The 18,128-nt window shown below is 28.5% G+C and overlaps 2 protein-coding genes across 2 annotated transcripts; both read right to left on the minus strand.

Annotated features, from left to right (window-relative positions):
* Positions 1–1,467: 1,467 nt before the first annotated feature.
* Positions 1,468–4,310, minus strand: LOC113552655. Its single transcript, XM_026955501.2, has 2 exons — positions 3,905–4,310; positions 1,468–2,602 (listed from the first exon to the last, which is right to left on the minus strand). Exon 2 carries the CDS (start codon positions 1,890–1,892, stop codon positions 1,527–1,529), a length of 366 nt encoding a protein of 121 aa, XP_026811302.1. The 5' UTR covers positions 1,893–2,602; positions 3,905–4,310; the 3' UTR covers positions 1,468–1,526.
* Positions 4,311–11,222: 6,912 nt separating this feature from the next.
* Positions 11,223–17,784, minus strand: LOC113553263 (twist-related protein-like). The gene is made up of 3 exons (XM_026956493.1): positions 17,180–17,784; positions 15,250–15,570; positions 11,223–11,462 (listed from the first exon to the last, which is right to left on the minus strand). The coding sequence occupies exons 1-3, from the start codon at positions 17,508–17,510 to the stop codon at positions 11,350–11,352; spliced, it is 765 nt and encodes a 254-aa protein (XP_026812294.1). The 5' UTR covers positions 17,511–17,784; the 3' UTR covers positions 11,223–11,349.
* Between the last annotated feature and the right edge of the window lie 344 nt (positions 17,785–18,128).

The raw sequence follows: 18,128 nt of genomic DNA on the forward strand, positions 1-18,128 counted from the left end.
ATCATTTAATTAAAATTTAACACAACCATTATAATAAAAACTTACTCAAGAACGATTATATCTATACTATATAGTTATAGCAAAGTGATTTCTTTAGTTTTTCTCTGTAAAGAAAATCGATGTTTATAACTTTATAAGTCAATACAAACTCGTTCATACAATTCTGAGCTTGAAATTTTATTCAAGTGTTTTAAATAAATAGATTATACGCGTATATTTATTATTATCTAAAAACAGTTTTCATGATAGATTATGTTATAATATACTGCAATATTTACAAATGGTGTTTATTCATTTAACGTTCTTTTTTCTTCGAAAATGAACTACCAATAAGGATCGTTTTTTACTTTGAGTGTTGATTCATTCAGCAATCCATTTAATCAAACGTTGCATTGTACTCGAAAGTAGGTATTCAATTCCATTACTATACGTGTGGGATCTATACTATACAAAGAGACTCAGATATTTTAAATTGAACGTTTTTTTTTATTACTCACTTTGCATAAGTGTTCTAAAACCCGACGTTTTTGCAATATATTATGGAAAATTTTATTAAAAAATCCAAAACAGGTACCTATTATTAATCTACCACAAAGGATATAAGTATCCTCCTATGTTTATTTCCTTCGACATCCGTATAGGTCGTAGAGGAACGTTAGGTAGAGTGGAAAGTCTAACCTTCAAAGACTTATAAGCCATATATAAATCAAATTGATTTTTCAAACTTCTACACTATATCATATTATTTAAGATATGGTAACTAATATATACTTATGATTTTTTTTTTAAATTTAATAGTCTTAGAAAGTTGATTGAAAGAACTAAAAAAATAACTTTTGCCCCATGTTGCAGGGACATTAAAATTTAGTAATTTAATAACAAAAACATTATAATATTATATTCTATGAAAAACTTTAAAAAAATATTTTTTTTATAAAAATGAATGGCAAAGTTTAAAAGTGCTAAGATATAAATAGCCTCTTTATCGTCTTATTCTACTTTATCACAAAGATCTAACTGTCTACTTACTTCGTACTTTACAGTGAATCTATCTACCAACCGATAATGAACACCTCGTATGGTATTATTATATACATACAGCTTTCGATTGTATACGTAAAAAAATATGTATTAATTATCATACCTAACAAAGACAATAATATATTAATATGTTGCCACGGTTTATTTTTAATAAAATGTACCTATTTAGGTACGCTACTACTGATAATTAGTTGAATAAGTTTTTAAAAATATGTTAGTCTAATTATCGATTATTAGTTATTACTGATATTAGAACTAGAATGTATACAATTTATACATAATAAGTAAATAACACATACAATGCTACAATATGTTCACCATTTGATAATGATCTCCGAACATTCCATTTGATGTCAGTTACTCGTTAGTATTCTTATAACCTTTTATCAATATCTTCAATATTATATTCTGAAAGTTACTCCTAACTATCTTAATATAAATTTTATTCACAGAAACAATTTTATTACAACAGTAATAATTTACAATTATAAAGATAATTTAACACAACGTGCACGAACACAATTAGTGTAGGACGTTCCATGTTTCTTTATAAGTTGTTTCATTGTTTGATCTTGTAAATATTTGTCTACTTCATCCGCCCAAACGAAGTATAGTGTATTTCTTTCATTTTCGGACGGTAGGGTTCTATATTCAGAAGGGTTCAAGGCTTCGATAAAATGTTGATCATCACTTCTTGGCAATTGGCGATTAGCTTGTGCTTTAAGCACATTCGGCTCCGTGTTTAACGCTTCACACGTTTTATTTTTCTCGGTGCTGGCTTGTACTGGCTCATTGGCCAGTAGGTCCATCACCACCGAAGCCTCCAGGTCCAAAATTGGTTCAAGCAGCATGGCTAACTGGCGTTGCTGCTCGTTAGCCAATTGCCTCCTGGCCTTTTTCTTCTCTTTCAGTTTCAGATAATTTTTCGTAACCGCGTCCGATGCACGTCCGTTTTAATCTTTACCGCTGGCGTTAGTTCGGACGAACAGCTAGTGAGACCTGAGTTCACCGGTTCGTCAAAATGTTGATCATCACTTCTTGCCAATTGGCGATTAGCTTGTGCTTTAAGCACATTCGGCTCCGTGTCTAACGCTTAACACGTTTTATTTTTCTCGGTGCTGGCTTGTACTGGCTCGTTGGCCAGTAGGTCCATCACCACCGAAGCCTCCAGGTCCAAAATTGGTTCAAGCAGCATGGCTAACTGGCGTTGCTGCTCGTTAGCCAATTGCCTCCTGGCCTTTCTCTTCTCTTTCAGCTTCAGATAATTTTTCGTAACCGCGTCCGATGCACGTCCGTTTTAATCTTTACCGCTGGCGTTGGTTCGGACGAACAGCTAGTGGGATCTAGGTTCGCCGCATCGTTAAAATGTTCGCTTTCCGTCAATTGTTCCGGCTGTTGTGCCAGCTTTTGTGATCGCTGGAAGTCCACCAACCTATCTGCCCAGCCTCGGCGGTAATGGCCTCCCACACCGGGTTTTGCAATTTGCGGTTGGTAGACATCCGGTTCACCTGTTCCTCATCCTTTTGTAGCGGTTTGGTTTCGCCTTCGTTGCATGTTATATCTAGAAAGGACGGTTAGTAGGTGCAATGCAATTATATACTGAGGGTAGAAACTTACAGAGGTTAAAAATATATTTCCATTACTTTATGTTTTTATAAACTATTCGAGTTAAACCCCAATATGGCTAATATTCTTAGATAAATTATTTACCTGCAAATATTCCATTATTTTTTTCATCGCCGCTGGAGGCAGGTATCGTTTATACTCCCACATTTTCTTTCTCGCTATTATGTAGGGTGACGCAATGAAACTCAACGTGAGCATATATAGTTTTTATTTAATAAGTAGGTAAGGTTTAGGAAGGTTACGACGTATCGAGCGAATGTAGTAATATCAGATATTCTTATGAAATAGGTTATTATTCATTTTTGTCAACAATTTGCATAGTTATTTATAAACAATACGTACGATGTTGATAATTTTCGCTGCCGAATGGTCAGTAATTTAGTTAACAGCCAGATAGTATTTTTATTATATAAAGTATAATATATTAGGTTAGGTTAGATTAGGTATTATTCAATTATGCAAAATATAGGAATGTATTAAGTATACATCTATTACTAAATGCTTACGACATTAAATATATAAGTATATAACGTTATAATATTACGTGAAGTGATAATAATAATTTTGAAAATTAATTTGCATAATTATTATTAAATATAAGATACATATTATGTTAGAGTTAAAAACTAGGATTCAAAATTATAAATAATAATAATAAATATATAAATAATATAATAATAATATATATATATATATATAATTATTATCTACAAGTAAGTGTAATACCGCCTGGCTCCTGATACCGGCTTTAATTTACTATTTCAGATTTTAGATATTTTAATATAAATAATATCAGGACAGCATGTGGTGCCCCTAAATCCGTCGTTGTATAGTCTACAGCCTACACTGCTTATTTCTTAATCCGGGTCTGCAGATAAGAGATCCATTTTAAAATACTTACCTACTAAATATAATTCATCTATACTTGTTGATGCCGAGTTCGATCCTACTTTTGGAAATTCGTGGTTATCGGACACGACTTGCGAGATGTTGGTTATGGTTGAAAGGTTGCCCAGTTTATGTGTATAGGTATATAACAATAATATAATCAATGTAAAGCGCTCGGCGCTCACAGTTATAATAAATAATAAACAGGATGATAAATACAATAAATAATAATAATTAACGAATGGGCACCCGAGATATACAAAAATATAGAATAATAAGTCACCTAGCAGTGTTCCGCTCGTATACAGGGAGCTTACAGCTGAGAACAAGGTACAAAATAACAAATTACCTGCAATGACCGCTTCGGTGGAAACCGTCGTCGTGTCTACGATTGCAGGATAATGCTGCGGCTATTCTTTCGGTCCTCCAAATTAGTAAAGCGACAGCAGCTTGAGATGCGAGACGATCACGTCTAGGGTGTGGGTGGCACACGCGACTATATGCGTAAGTGTTCATGAGCGATGTATGACGCTGTTTCTCTCACGACACCCTGTTACTGACATTTATACGTCACGTTATAATAACGGACCGTAAGTACGGGAACACACGACGGATGGTCGGTGTCAGCGATGAGTTGTATCGCTCGAATAAGACGTTGAACTGGACGTAAAACACAACACAGCAGCGATCACGCTGGACTATTGCGTGTGAGGCAGACACGGGTAGGCACGTTACAACGACATGACCAAAACAAAATTTGCAACATACGCGAAGATGGCGGGTGTGGGAAGACTAGGTCCGCACTGGCCGAACGCCGGAGACCAAAATAAAGAGCAAACAGTCAGTTGTGTCGGCTGTGACGTGCGACGGCGATCACAACTACGCGAGCTTTCGTCCACAGTTGCACCACCTTAGGGGGACTGGTTGACTAGATGGCGGGAAACGTATTCGTGATCAAAAAATACTCTGTCCAGCGAAAACGCGCCGCAGACCGACGAATTCAATATAATGTAGTATGCTAAACAGAAAAATAAATGTATATATATATTTTTCTTTAAAAAATTTAAAATATAAAATTTATTCGAAATGTTCTTAATTTTGTATTATTTTTATTGGCAAACAGTCAAATTTTATTTAGGTATATGTATTTTTGGGAACAAAGATTTATTATTATTAGAGCTTATTATGAATTATAGAAAATATGAAAGTCAAATAAATGATTAAAATCCAATTGGACCACTTCACAAAAACCGCACATACATAGTGGGTGTATGGGATACGTAGTCCATAACATATTATTAATATTAAAATTAATATACAATGTGTAACAGATAGAACTGACTTTTGGAATAAATTTTGTTCTAATTAATATTTTCAATTTTTTATTATTATTATTAAGATTTAAGAATCCCCAGAGCTACATGTATAATTAATTTTTCTATGTTTATTTTTTAGTACTGAAAATAAAAAAATTTAATGGTTTTTGGATAAATACAAAATTGTCGATTTGTGAATCTGATTATAAGAACAATTTTGATGGTAAAAAGATTTATCTAAGCCAAATAGTTTATTTTTTAGAATTATTTTTAAATTATCAGTATTTTTTTGATTAAATTAATTTGGAACGTAATAACTTTTTTCAAAAATATGATTTTTGAGAATTTGCTGACATAACTATATTTCTTAAATTGTTTACGCATCATTTAATATTAATAATTTTTTTCATACGTTTAAGTAGCAAAATTTTTTTTTTTTGGTCATATCCATCTATTAGGTACACTCTGTATACAAAATACTATATAGACATAACATTAATAATTAATATATCTATGCATTATTAACTACTACTTGTTCAAAGTAGGAACAGATTTTAAAAATGTTTGAAAAATATAATAATAAACGACAATATATTAATTATTGTTGTTCTGTGATATTCAATATTTTTTATAAACGTAATATAATTATTTTCTTATCATACATTTTTTATCAAATTATGTGATAATAATAAAATATACTTATAATTAATACTAAAAAAATAAAATATGTTTTTAGCTATTACCTTTTACCAAAAATATTTTTAAATTACATTAAATTTACTAAAAAATTCACCTGATATAAATATTAAATTACGACTATGACTACATATTTTACTTATTTTTCAAGTTATGTTTACAACTTATACAATTCAATTGTTTGAAAGTCAATAATTTATTAATTTCCATTTACTCTAAATTAAGAGGATTTTTTATTAACCTCGTCCCTCCGTTGCTTTTCTTTTACTTTCATCACCGATGACACAATAATAATCTAATTTTATGGAGAAATTCACTATAATGGAAAATCTATGTAGATACGAAATAATATTGAATTATTTAAAAATGTAAATAATTTAATTTCTTAGTCGAAAAATATTAATCTAATGTAAATAATTTAGTGTAAGCCAAACTGTGGGCCTATAGTACAAGCAGTTGAAGCTCAAAATATCAAATTTAATAAATAAATAATAATAAATAAAAATATAGTAGATAAGGTATAGGTATATGTATAGTAGGTATAAGGTAAATGGTGTGCCTATATAATTATATGTCTACAATATTGTTTACCAATAATAATTTTACAGTTTGTCATTTTAGTATGTTTATATGTACCTAAAAGTATATTTGTGTGACTGAATGTGATTATATGACTGCGTTAGGTTAGTATATATGGCCATTATTTACTTACATGTATGAAAAATCAGTTAATTATGTTATAAATTAAAATAAAATACCACTATGATTTTTCACGTTCGCTGTTATAGTGGTATAGAAAATATAGTGACAATATATATATATTATCGCGAGGCGTTGAGATTAATGCGTTACGTCATGTTCAGAAAATAAATAATAATAATAATAAAAAAAAAACCAACATCTGTCACGGCTATAAGTCTATCTTCCCACAAGAGGGTCGTGAGACAGACCTCTCTGCGAGCCTATTCCTTATACATACATATATATATAATTATATTATACCCGAAAGACGTTGGGGGGAGCGGGGTATAAAATATCCCTTTGTCATAACATACTTTTTATGTCAACATTTATATGTGGTATAAAATTAAGTGTTGTGATGCACTGTAGTAGTCACATACAGACGTAACCGACCACATTGTACAATAAAATTGATCATATTTTAAATATATATTATATAAATATTATACACACAATAAAGTGATAATATTATAATTTTGATAATTATTATTTTATATGATATGTGTATTGTGTATGTTGTAGATTCTAAGTGAAGTGAAACATACATTAATTTTGCAATAATATGTGTTTCTTATTTACTTATTTTTACGTCTGAAAATACTTTTTCAAGTAGATAAAATGCTCTAATCATCATCTTCAATGGAGATTTCTGGTTGAGATTTAGTTGATAAATTTGGAACTTTGGAAGGTCCAAATTGAATATTCATATTACTTTTTATAATAATTAAGGGGGGAAGGATAAAAAACATTTATTAAAAATTAAAAATTAGAATAAATTGACCAATTATAAAATTTAAAGGTATATGGTTATTATCTAGGTTTTAGGCATCTCAGAGGTTTTTATTGATATTTTAATTTTTAAGTTAATGTTTATTTGCCATGTTTATTTTAAAATTTATAAAAATTTATAGTTTCTAAATATTCATAACTTTCATAGTAATTAAACAATTAAAGTATTAAATGAAGTCTCCGAAATTTGTTATGTTGTACAATTATAGAATGGAGACAATAACACACCTACGTTAGACGTCCTCTTAATAATTGTGTATAGCTAATTCCATGTTGTGGATTACGATTACCCGACATTAAATTATTGTTTTCGATTATTTATCGTAAAATAATTTTACAGTTTATGTAAAATATTAAATAATTAGGTAGGTACCTATATCTAAAATAAAAATAACTATATTTTATAGACTATTTCGAATAAGCTCAATATTATATAAATAATAAATATATACCTACCTATATATATTTAAAACAAATTTTCATTATAATATTTTAGTTTCAAACAAAATTATAAATTAATTAACTACTGAAAAATGTATGTATTATATTATACTTCCTAAAATAATATAATTAATGTGTAAAAAATTTTTCAAATGCGTAATTTGATACTTTATCGTAAGTTTTGAACGCTTGAAATTATTGTGCCGTATATAATGAATTATCATTATATTTTTCAGGCACGTCATCATTGGATGAATTCGGTACACATATTCCATATAACCTATTATTATTCACTTTTTTTAACAGGTATAACCATGTTTAGTTGTATGTCTATTGTCTATGTCGTGTATATATACAGAATGGATGATTCACTAAACTCACTTCAATTTTTTCCTTTGACATTGAATAAAAATATTAAAATATTGATTTTTGGAAATTTTTTTGAAAAATTTGAATATCTAACTGATATGATATTAGTTGATAATATTATAATTAGGATTAATAAATAATAAGTATAATAACTTATTGTACTCTGCATTTTTCGATATTTTTTTGATTGAGAATTATTGGGAATTTTTCAACTTATTATATTATAAATGAGTATGAATATCTGTGGATCAGTGAATCCTTTTAATGTAAGACACTCATTATTTAAAAAACTATATTAACGATTTTGTAAATAGTTTTTTTAATATATTTTAAGTCTTTTAAAAACTGATTTTTTTAACAAGAGTTAAAGTCTAAAACAGTAAAAACCATTATCACGACTATAATTACTAAAAAAAAACTATTTTTTTTATTTTTCTAATGACGATCTTTTTAAAAAGTTGTTTCATTATGACTTAAAATTATTTAAAAGAAATATTTTAAAAAATATTATTGTTTTCCAAAGCTATACAAGCTAATTTTTTTTAACCTGGTTAAATTAAGATTACTTACCTATATAAAGATATAATATATATAAAAAAAGTTAAAAATAAATACACAATATTTCATTAAAATGTTAAAATTAAATTAATTTTTTAACTCATAAGTGCTCAGATTTATTATGGTATTTTTTGATATAATAACTCATAATGAGTCTTACGTTAAATGGATCACCCCGTAGATATATTATATTACATATTATTATAATATTGCACTTGATATTTTGATATACTGTATCTTCAGCGGTGATTGTATAGTATAATAATTAAATAATAGTCACAGGGATCACAATTAACAATCCGACCGTATAAAGCATACTGCTATAGGGATATAGATTTGCCCCAGTGTCTAATTAGAACCAAATGCCAGCGTGGTAGATGTGGAGTATCGTCTGTTGTGCTCTATACAAGTAATGTAGGTACGACCGATGATGGCGGTGGACTATGCGCACAGTATCACAATGTATATGGTGTTATATACCTATATAATATAATATGTACGTTATATACTTATATCTTATATACACGAATACATGGCGGGATAAGAATATTAAAAACGCCGCTACTGCAGTTGAGTTGTGACGGGGGCGCACATAAATTTCGGTTCGTTTTCAGCTCATTAAATACGTTTAACGATTGCGCTAGCTGCACAAACGGGACAGACATTGTTTTTAATGATCTTTCAATATTATCTTCCCTTTGCATTTGGTCCGTCACCGCTTTAATTAACTCACCATGGTAAATAATAATAAGTTATATTATATTGTCAATGCTGCACACGTATTTATTATATGTATATAGAAATATCTAAACTTAGTCATAAATCAAAATCCTATTTATGGATAATTAGGAATACTATGACTATCGTTAATATTAGATTTCAAAATAATAATAGTGTAATATACGCGTTTAAAAAAAAAAATCACTTCCCGACTACAGCTTTTCCATTTAAGTACGTTATCTAGTAGGAAGTTTAACATATTATTATTTATATAGATAATGATTCACCAAACATGCTGACTCCATGATTTATCATTTAATAATTAATATTTAAGTACACCTTCTTAATGAATTGTTACTCAGATATTGTTAGATTTTGTTTACCATTGTTCTGTGGCGATACCAACTTTTGTTTTTTAATTGAGAATTTGAGAATCACCTTTTATTCCTGTAATTTGTTAAGTAAATGTTTTTTTCTTGAAAATATTGATATATCTAAATAAAAATTCGAATTGGTGTAGTTTTTGAGTAATTTAACTTTCTATATCATAAAGATAATTATTATAGATTAATTATAAATAATTTTGGACAATTTTATAAGGGCTATGAAGCTATAATGATTTTAAATTTTTAGTAGTTACTAAAGTAGTACTAATTATAAATTAATATTACCTAATGTATGTTAAAATTGTATAAAATATATTTTTCATAAAAATGTTTAAGTACCTACTACCTATAATAAATGCTAGATTAAATATTAAGTATGCATCTATAATATTTATAGTTTTGTTTTCATAAAACCTTTTTTGAATATTATTATATTTAGTAGATTTCTGGTATATATACATTATGTTAACATTCAGAAACTATTTGTTTGAATTTCGATTTAGATATAATATAGCCATACAGGTACATCAAAATGTTAAAAATAATTATCTGCTTTATAATTTACAGTAAAAAAGGTTAGTTCTAATTAAAAAAAGAAGTATGTATCTCCATAGGACATTAATATTAAATTACATAAAAAATCTTATTTAAATCTTATTTTTTATTTGAAAATATGGTCATTTTAAAACTTCCATGGATAAGAATTTAAATACATTTTTTATTCAAATAAAAGATTCAGATGAGTATGATTGAAGAATCAACCTTAATATTCTCCATGTTTGAAAGTTAAAATAGTGGAATTAGAGAATAGTTTCAATGTATATAAGCAACACACATGAAAATCGTTTTGTACCTTTGTTGACAAACAAAAATTGTATTATTGTAGATCTTATGATAAATGAGTCCTGATCCTGAATTTTATTGAAACTATACGGTAATACTTACAGTAAAATTATTAAATTATTTTATATATGAATTATATCACATCACTACGTCATTATTTGTTGTCTTATTAGTATATTATACATTTATATCTTTTTATAGAATCAAATTTCGAATGCTGCAATCTTACATATTTATTTTTATACGTGATTTGAATAAAATTATTTTCCCCTCTTTTGCCAATCGACGCATTATTGTTTTTCAACCATTATTTTTATTCATTGGCAGAAGTTTTATTTTGTAAGAAATGGCAGGATGGTGTTGATAAATTTAGCGCTTTCTAGAATCATAAAAGGCCCACAGGAAGTCAACATCATCGGTCACGTCCGGTTTAATATTTTGTCCCCTCCTTTTTCGGATTTTTGTCTACGCGTTATACGTATACACGCGAAATGCAATCGATTGATCTGCCCCCAGGAATGGTGAGACGCGAATGTATTTTTAGACACTATTACTAATCTGAAGGCATGTGAACGGCCTCCTCCCACCCAACCACGATCGCAGACGAGATTTTGCAGTAATCGAGAAAAAAATTGTCCACACACGTATAGAAAAAATAAACTTAATAAAAAATATATTTATACACTGGTGACTTTTTGTACATAAAAATAATAATAAAAATAAAAATCGATAAAAAATATCTTAACGTTTAAAAAGTATAAAAACTAAACATAATTTTAAATTTAATATACATAACATATACTAAATAGGTATATATATATATATATATATATGTGTGTAATGCAAAACTGCAAAAGGAAATACTTAGTTGCATATCAATACTTTTCGATGTATAAACACCCCCACCCAATGTGCTAATTTAAATGTTAAAATTGTTATTCTTGATTGACGTTATTCCATTCGCCTTCCATTCTCCACACACTAAACGCATAACTGAGTTGTTCATGAGCAACGTAAGTGCAAGATCCAGTACCGGAAGATCCTTGTTCTAGAAAAAGAAATATAATAATAACATCAATAAATGAGATAAAATAAAAATTTGAACACTTAAAATGCATTAAGAACATATTGCATTTTAATTTGATACGCTTTTAGCTGAAATTTATTTTTATTTAGACGCTTCTTTTAGGGTTACAAACAATGCTTGATATACAAGTGAGAGTATACTGGAAGAAGATAAATTCTTATTATTTTTGTATTTTTTTTCAAAATGCACGAAATACCAGATACCATATCTTATTGATTATTTTATTATTTATAATTATTGTGATTTATTATATAAAATATATTAATACCAGTCAATTTACTGATAAACGTGGTTTTATAAATTATAATATATATATTATCAGTTAGCACTGTTATAGTATTGATCGTTGTTTTTGAATTTTATTTTATAAGGTTAAGTCATGAAGTTCGTATAGGTATATAGCGTGTTACCTAATCAGTATTATCAAATGATCTTGGTTATTTTAAGTTATACATTTTCAAAAGTAATATAATATAAATGTTTGCTTTAAAATAAATTTTGTTTTTACACATATATCTAAATATTTTTTTTATATAATAAAAAGACGTTTATTTTGGGGGTAGGGTTGGGACTGTTGGGAGGGTGGATTAAACGGGCTAACAAAATATAAAAAATCATGGGGACATTTTCCCTAATTTTGTTTAAGTTTTGCCAATTCAAGTACCTATGTCTAAAAATATTAATTTATTATAATTTCAAAAATTAAACAGCTATATAGATACATACATTTTAATAATCATAATTAATGTAGCTACTGATTAATTATTATCAATTTTTCTTTTAACATAACTGACTATATACTATCTAGGCGACTAAACCGACTAGCAATTTACAATCAATACTATAATTTCTTTCATTCTTCTTTGTTGGTTGAAATGTTCGATTATGGTTTCCATTTCAGTTTGGTTTCAGATCCATTTTATTTCTTTTTGCTACTACATCTAACCACTGTTGCTTCGGTAAACTACGCGGCCTTTTTCATTTATATGGTTCACAGGTACTGTCGCAAAGACTCTTTATTATACTATTTTTGATACTCCAAATATGTGCCTTGCAGGTTAACATCGTGCGCTCTTTTATTTAACCTCTTATCATTTGAATTAAAATGCACATTATTAAATATAATAATAATAATCTTACCTAATCGTTATAATTTAATAATAACATGATATATTTTAATTAATTTTTATTTTTGAGGCAAACACAATTAAATTAAATTATTAATATGTATAATAAATAAGTAAATTTTTAATATTATTGCAATTTACAGTTCTGACTCGTAATTTTGTTGGTATTTTTAAAATAAATATTATTTTCATAGTTCATAATATATATAAGTACCTATTGAAATTTCCTTTAATCTGAACGCATAAACTGTTTACTTTATCCTAGTTGGTTACACTTACTATAAACAAACAAAATAACTTAAACGCATTAGTATGTTTATCAGTGAAAATAAATTTCGGATTATTGCCAAAGATTTTAAGTTTATTTATGCATTACATTAATTTTAAATCATAAATATTTTTTGTATAGGTATCAGTTATTATTCATATTACTTATAAGGATAAAATATTATTTCTCGAAAGAAACGATGTACTGCTGTAAAACATAGTATAAATATTATTTTTATATTCTATAATTAATATTTATTAGTATGTGTTATACTGTATTTCTATACTCATAGATACAATTCTACATTTATTTAATTCTATATTCGAGTTTATTTATTGTATATTATTAGTATAAACAGACAAACAAGTGATGTTCTTTGTAAAGAAATTATAATACCTATGCATACAATTTAAAGAAGTACAAAATAAATTTATAAGTTTGCATAAAATTTCACGACAAAAAAAATCCATAAATAATATTAGGATATAAACAAAATTGATAATATAAGGTACGGTTAAATGGTAAAAAAGGATCAGAATTAGCGTTTGACATTATTAAACAATCGACTACTCACTTAAACAGCTTATTTGATAAGTAATTGGTGCAGTAGCGTAGGGTTATATAAAAAGTTGGGTACAAATTAAGTTTACAAAAATATTTTTAATTTTAAAACATTCGACACATTACACATTCAAACCCTAATAGTCCAGCATTTATATTATTAATATTTATACATTATAAGTATTATTTATATTGTTATACATATCTTTATTGCACACCAATGTCCCATATAATATATACAATACTAATTTACGTATACAACACTAACTTACGTAAATATGCATCTTTAATAATAAATAGATAATAATATACACTGAAATATTGAATATTCTTATAGTTATCTATTCTTATAAATATGTAGGCAACCAATAGCCATAGTCACAGCGAGTTCAATCAATAATGATAAAAAAAAATTATCAATATATTGATATAATAATATTATTAATATTATTGTAATTACTGATTTATTTATACGGATTAATCGTATTGTAGTATTGTACTAGAAGTACTTGTTGTTCAGCAATTGTATATTTTCCTTTAAATGTAGACTATCAAAAAATTACTTTAACAAAAGTGGAAGTTATTTAATCTTTATACTGTTGTATGTTATATCATCTACATTATATATATATATATATATATATATATAAATTGAAAAACACGAAGATATTATTTTAGTTTACCTACTCCAGTACAGAATACTCCCTGTAAAACCCTAAATCGTGTCAAACGTGACTTTTTTCTTATTTCATAATAATAGACCGAGACCGCATGCTGTAATTTTTTTCCCTTATTTATTATTATTTTGTAAATCAGCTGCGACAGTGAAGGGACATCGTCGAAACAGATAATCCTATTCAATAACTACTATACACATGCAATGTATGCATGCATATTGACTTGAATGTGCCCTCGCGGATTAGACTCTCAGCGTAATTATCTAAGGGTCTGAGTAAAAAAATACCCAAACATATATTATTGTGAAATTATTGAAAACTAAAATGACAAATTACATCCGTAATATAATGAAAATAATAATGATAGTAATTTTTCCATTTTAAACGTGAGTTTTGGGTAAAAACGTTCAAAAACAATGGTACCGCGTGTACTTGTATATATTTGTATATTATGTCAAATACATATACGGCTATGTATATTATATATTATTATATTACATTATATTCACAATAAATAGTGCCTATATAAAAAGAATAATAATATGTAACTATTGTATCTATAACCTATATAGCTTTATATACCTTTATTATTATTTAGGCACAAAATTAATAAATTAATATTCGCCAAATAATAATTTTATTATTATTTTATTTTATCCCCGGAACGATATGAACAACTCACTTCTGTAAAAATATTTTAAAAATTGGAATACACTTACAATAGTCAGTATACTAATTATTAATTATTAATATATCAATCTGTTATGACTTATATTATAGCCTACAGCTATAGCATCCAAAAAACAATAATTCCTACTTCAGACTACTTGTAAGTGGCAATTAATATTCGAGATAATATCGTTATGTGGTTTTTATTATGTAATATTTGATTTCATAAGAATAATACACATATCATAGCAAATTGTAATAAATGTATTAATTTACTGCGAATACATCTAATTATTTTTCATAACTGCAATTACACCTGCACCCTAGTTAAGAACCTCAAATTTCTTAAAGTTTCTTAGGCGACATGCTCTCAAATGTATCCCATCATTACATAGTAAATATATACCATGTATCTATAGTAATATTTAAAGTGCTAAAACACTTACCGATGGAGTGTTGAGAATCTGAATCAACATGTCCTACCATGGGCACTTCTTCCGTGTTGGCTTTATGTAGTACCTGGTATAGGAAGTCAATGTACCGCGTGGCCAACTTCAACGTTTGTATTTTCGATAGTTTATCTGAAGGAAGCGTGGGTATGATCTTTCGGAGAGACGCGAACGCTTCGTTTAGACTCTGTGTCCGTTGTCGTTCCCGTACATTGGCCATCACCCGTTGGCTTTGCATCTCTTCGGGCGTCTGTGGAGATCGTCTCCTCGATTTCAACGGCGTTTGAATTTCTTTCGATCTGGACGATCGTTTCTTTCCTGCAATATGAAATATTTCTGGTCATATACCTTATTACTTAACATTGCATTCGTAAAGTTTACATGCGTGTAACAACGCTGCGGAAAAATATTAAGTATGTATTTATGTATTATTCCTATATAATTTATAATAATGTGTTATCGACGTGTTTTTTCACTACTTATAGCAGTATGTGTGCAATCTATTGGTTATAGCTAATTATATAATATTATATTTCACACAGATTGTTTCGAGATAATGTTTTCATTATTATATACTGAAAAATTTCGGACTTAACTATTTAAGCTTATAGTCGTTATAATCGTATTACTTAATATAGAGTTATAGCTGATTGGATTTTTTATTAATGCATATTCGTATGGAAAGTTTTATTAATAAAGAAAAACTATTTTTTATACTAATTTTTTATACGTTATAAATAATAAATATTAATTCATTAAAAAAATATTACAAATAAAAACATTATATAGGTGTGTTTGTAATTATTATGAACTTGGTAATAATACGTATTATTTTTCAGTAATTAAGTTTTTAACTGTCACTTTTTATACATGATTTTTTTGAGTGGATAATTATTTTTGGCGCCTTAATCATATTATTATACATAATAAACGTTTTTGTTGATATTCAAATCAACGGCTCACACACCTGCAGCAATACATTGTACATTTTCATGCATATGCAGCATTGTGTTGATGCCAACTTAAATTATACAAAATATATAGTTAAACAGTTATATTCTCAAGCTCATTATAATAATTACAAGTATGTATTATGTTTTGATTTATACAATTTTTCTCTTTTAATGGGTTAATAATATTCTTTAATATACATAATACATAAATTTTACATAATATATATATATATATTTTAATGTGTTTTATATCTAATATATATAACTGAAATCGAAAATGCTTAATAAAATACAGCAAATAGTTTGTGCTGTATATATTATGATTTGGAATTTAAACTTTGTTCTGATTATTTCAATATATCAAATATAAATTTTATAATAACGTTATAATAGCTTTCTAATTAATTTGATTTTAATTTTAATATTAATATTAAAGTTCATTAATTGCATGGGTATTTATAGACTTATATTATGGAAGACTTAAATAAAATAAGGGATGATGGAAATAAGGCACCTTGACACAGTTTATTCAATACGAAATTCATAAACTTACAAAAAATACAAAACAATAATATATTGTGTAAGAACAATGTATACGTTAGACATTTGTAGATATAATATAATAGTAGTTATAAAAAAAATTATTTTTTTCTTTACATATTTCATATAACTTTTAAACGTTTAAAACTATAAAATAATAACATTATATATATTTAAACGATTATTTACTTGGAATAATAAAAAAAGGGACAATGTAATTTTTTAGTTAATATTTTGTGGAAATTTGTATTATTGCGTTGGCAACTTTGAGAATTTTTACAATATAATTGATTGAAAATAGTTAGTTTTAACGTCTATATCAAATTTCAAAATCGCGTACTTATATAATATATCATATACACAATAAAGACACCATAGAGATACTCATATATTGCTGTTAATATTATATATTGCATATGCAAAAGTATGCAAACCTTTTTTCGGTTCTACCGTGTCATGTTCCAGACCGGGTGAACTGCTGCTACCACCGCCTCTGCCGACTCCAATATCGCCACAGCCATCTCCACCACTACCGCAGTTGAGGTCTCCACCGATTCCGACTCCACCACCACCGCCACCGCCATTGCCTACCCCGCAAACATCATCGTCATACTCAGACTTGACCACCACAGATCCGTAGTCGCCATAAGGGTACACAATAGGCGCATTGGTGAACTGCTGCAAATCTTGTGGCGTATGCCAGCTGTACGGTGACATGAGGTAATCGCCGTTGGGCTTGTACGCCGAGTCCGAGTCCATCATCATTTCGACGACCCGCGTCTATATATATCTTTATCGCACCGCGGAAATCGACTATCGTGTGCGATCTATATAGGTAGGTAGGTACAACTGCGAACGGTATTCGACGGAAATCGAAGTTACAGTTATTATTATAGGTGTATTATAACGCGCGGGACATCGACATCGGCGATGATGGTGTGTGCAGCGTCCGGAGGATAACGTACGTATATGACATGTATGATGTTATGTAAACTCCCGAAGGGACTGCAGCAGTCAACGACGATGACGACGACGACGACGACGACTATATTATAACTATGGGATCTCGACCGAGAGAGAGATATGGCGGGCGGGTCCTTGAACGTGCTCTAAATTAAGAACTGTACGGGGCGGGGTGGGGGAGCGTCCCGCAGGGTAAGACTTCGACTGTACGCATATTATATATATAGTTAATACCCCCCACTCCGTGAAAAAATATATTATATTATTCACCGTAGTGTGTGTGTGTGTGTGTGGGTACGTATATTGTAATGCCGACCGATGTATATATACTGAATCACGCAGCAACACGCTGGCGTGCATATACATCTGCGCGCGCGGGAGGAGCCTCTCTCGGACCACGGCCGTGATTGATGGCCGACG

The sequence above is a fragment of the Rhopalosiphum maidis genome, chromosome 2 (genome assembly GCF_003676215.2).
Source record: "Rhopalosiphum maidis isolate BTI-1 chromosome 2, ASM367621v3, whole genome shotgun sequence".
NCBI classification, from domain to species: domain Eukaryota; kingdom Metazoa; phylum Arthropoda; class Insecta; order Hemiptera; family Aphididae; genus Rhopalosiphum; species Rhopalosiphum maidis.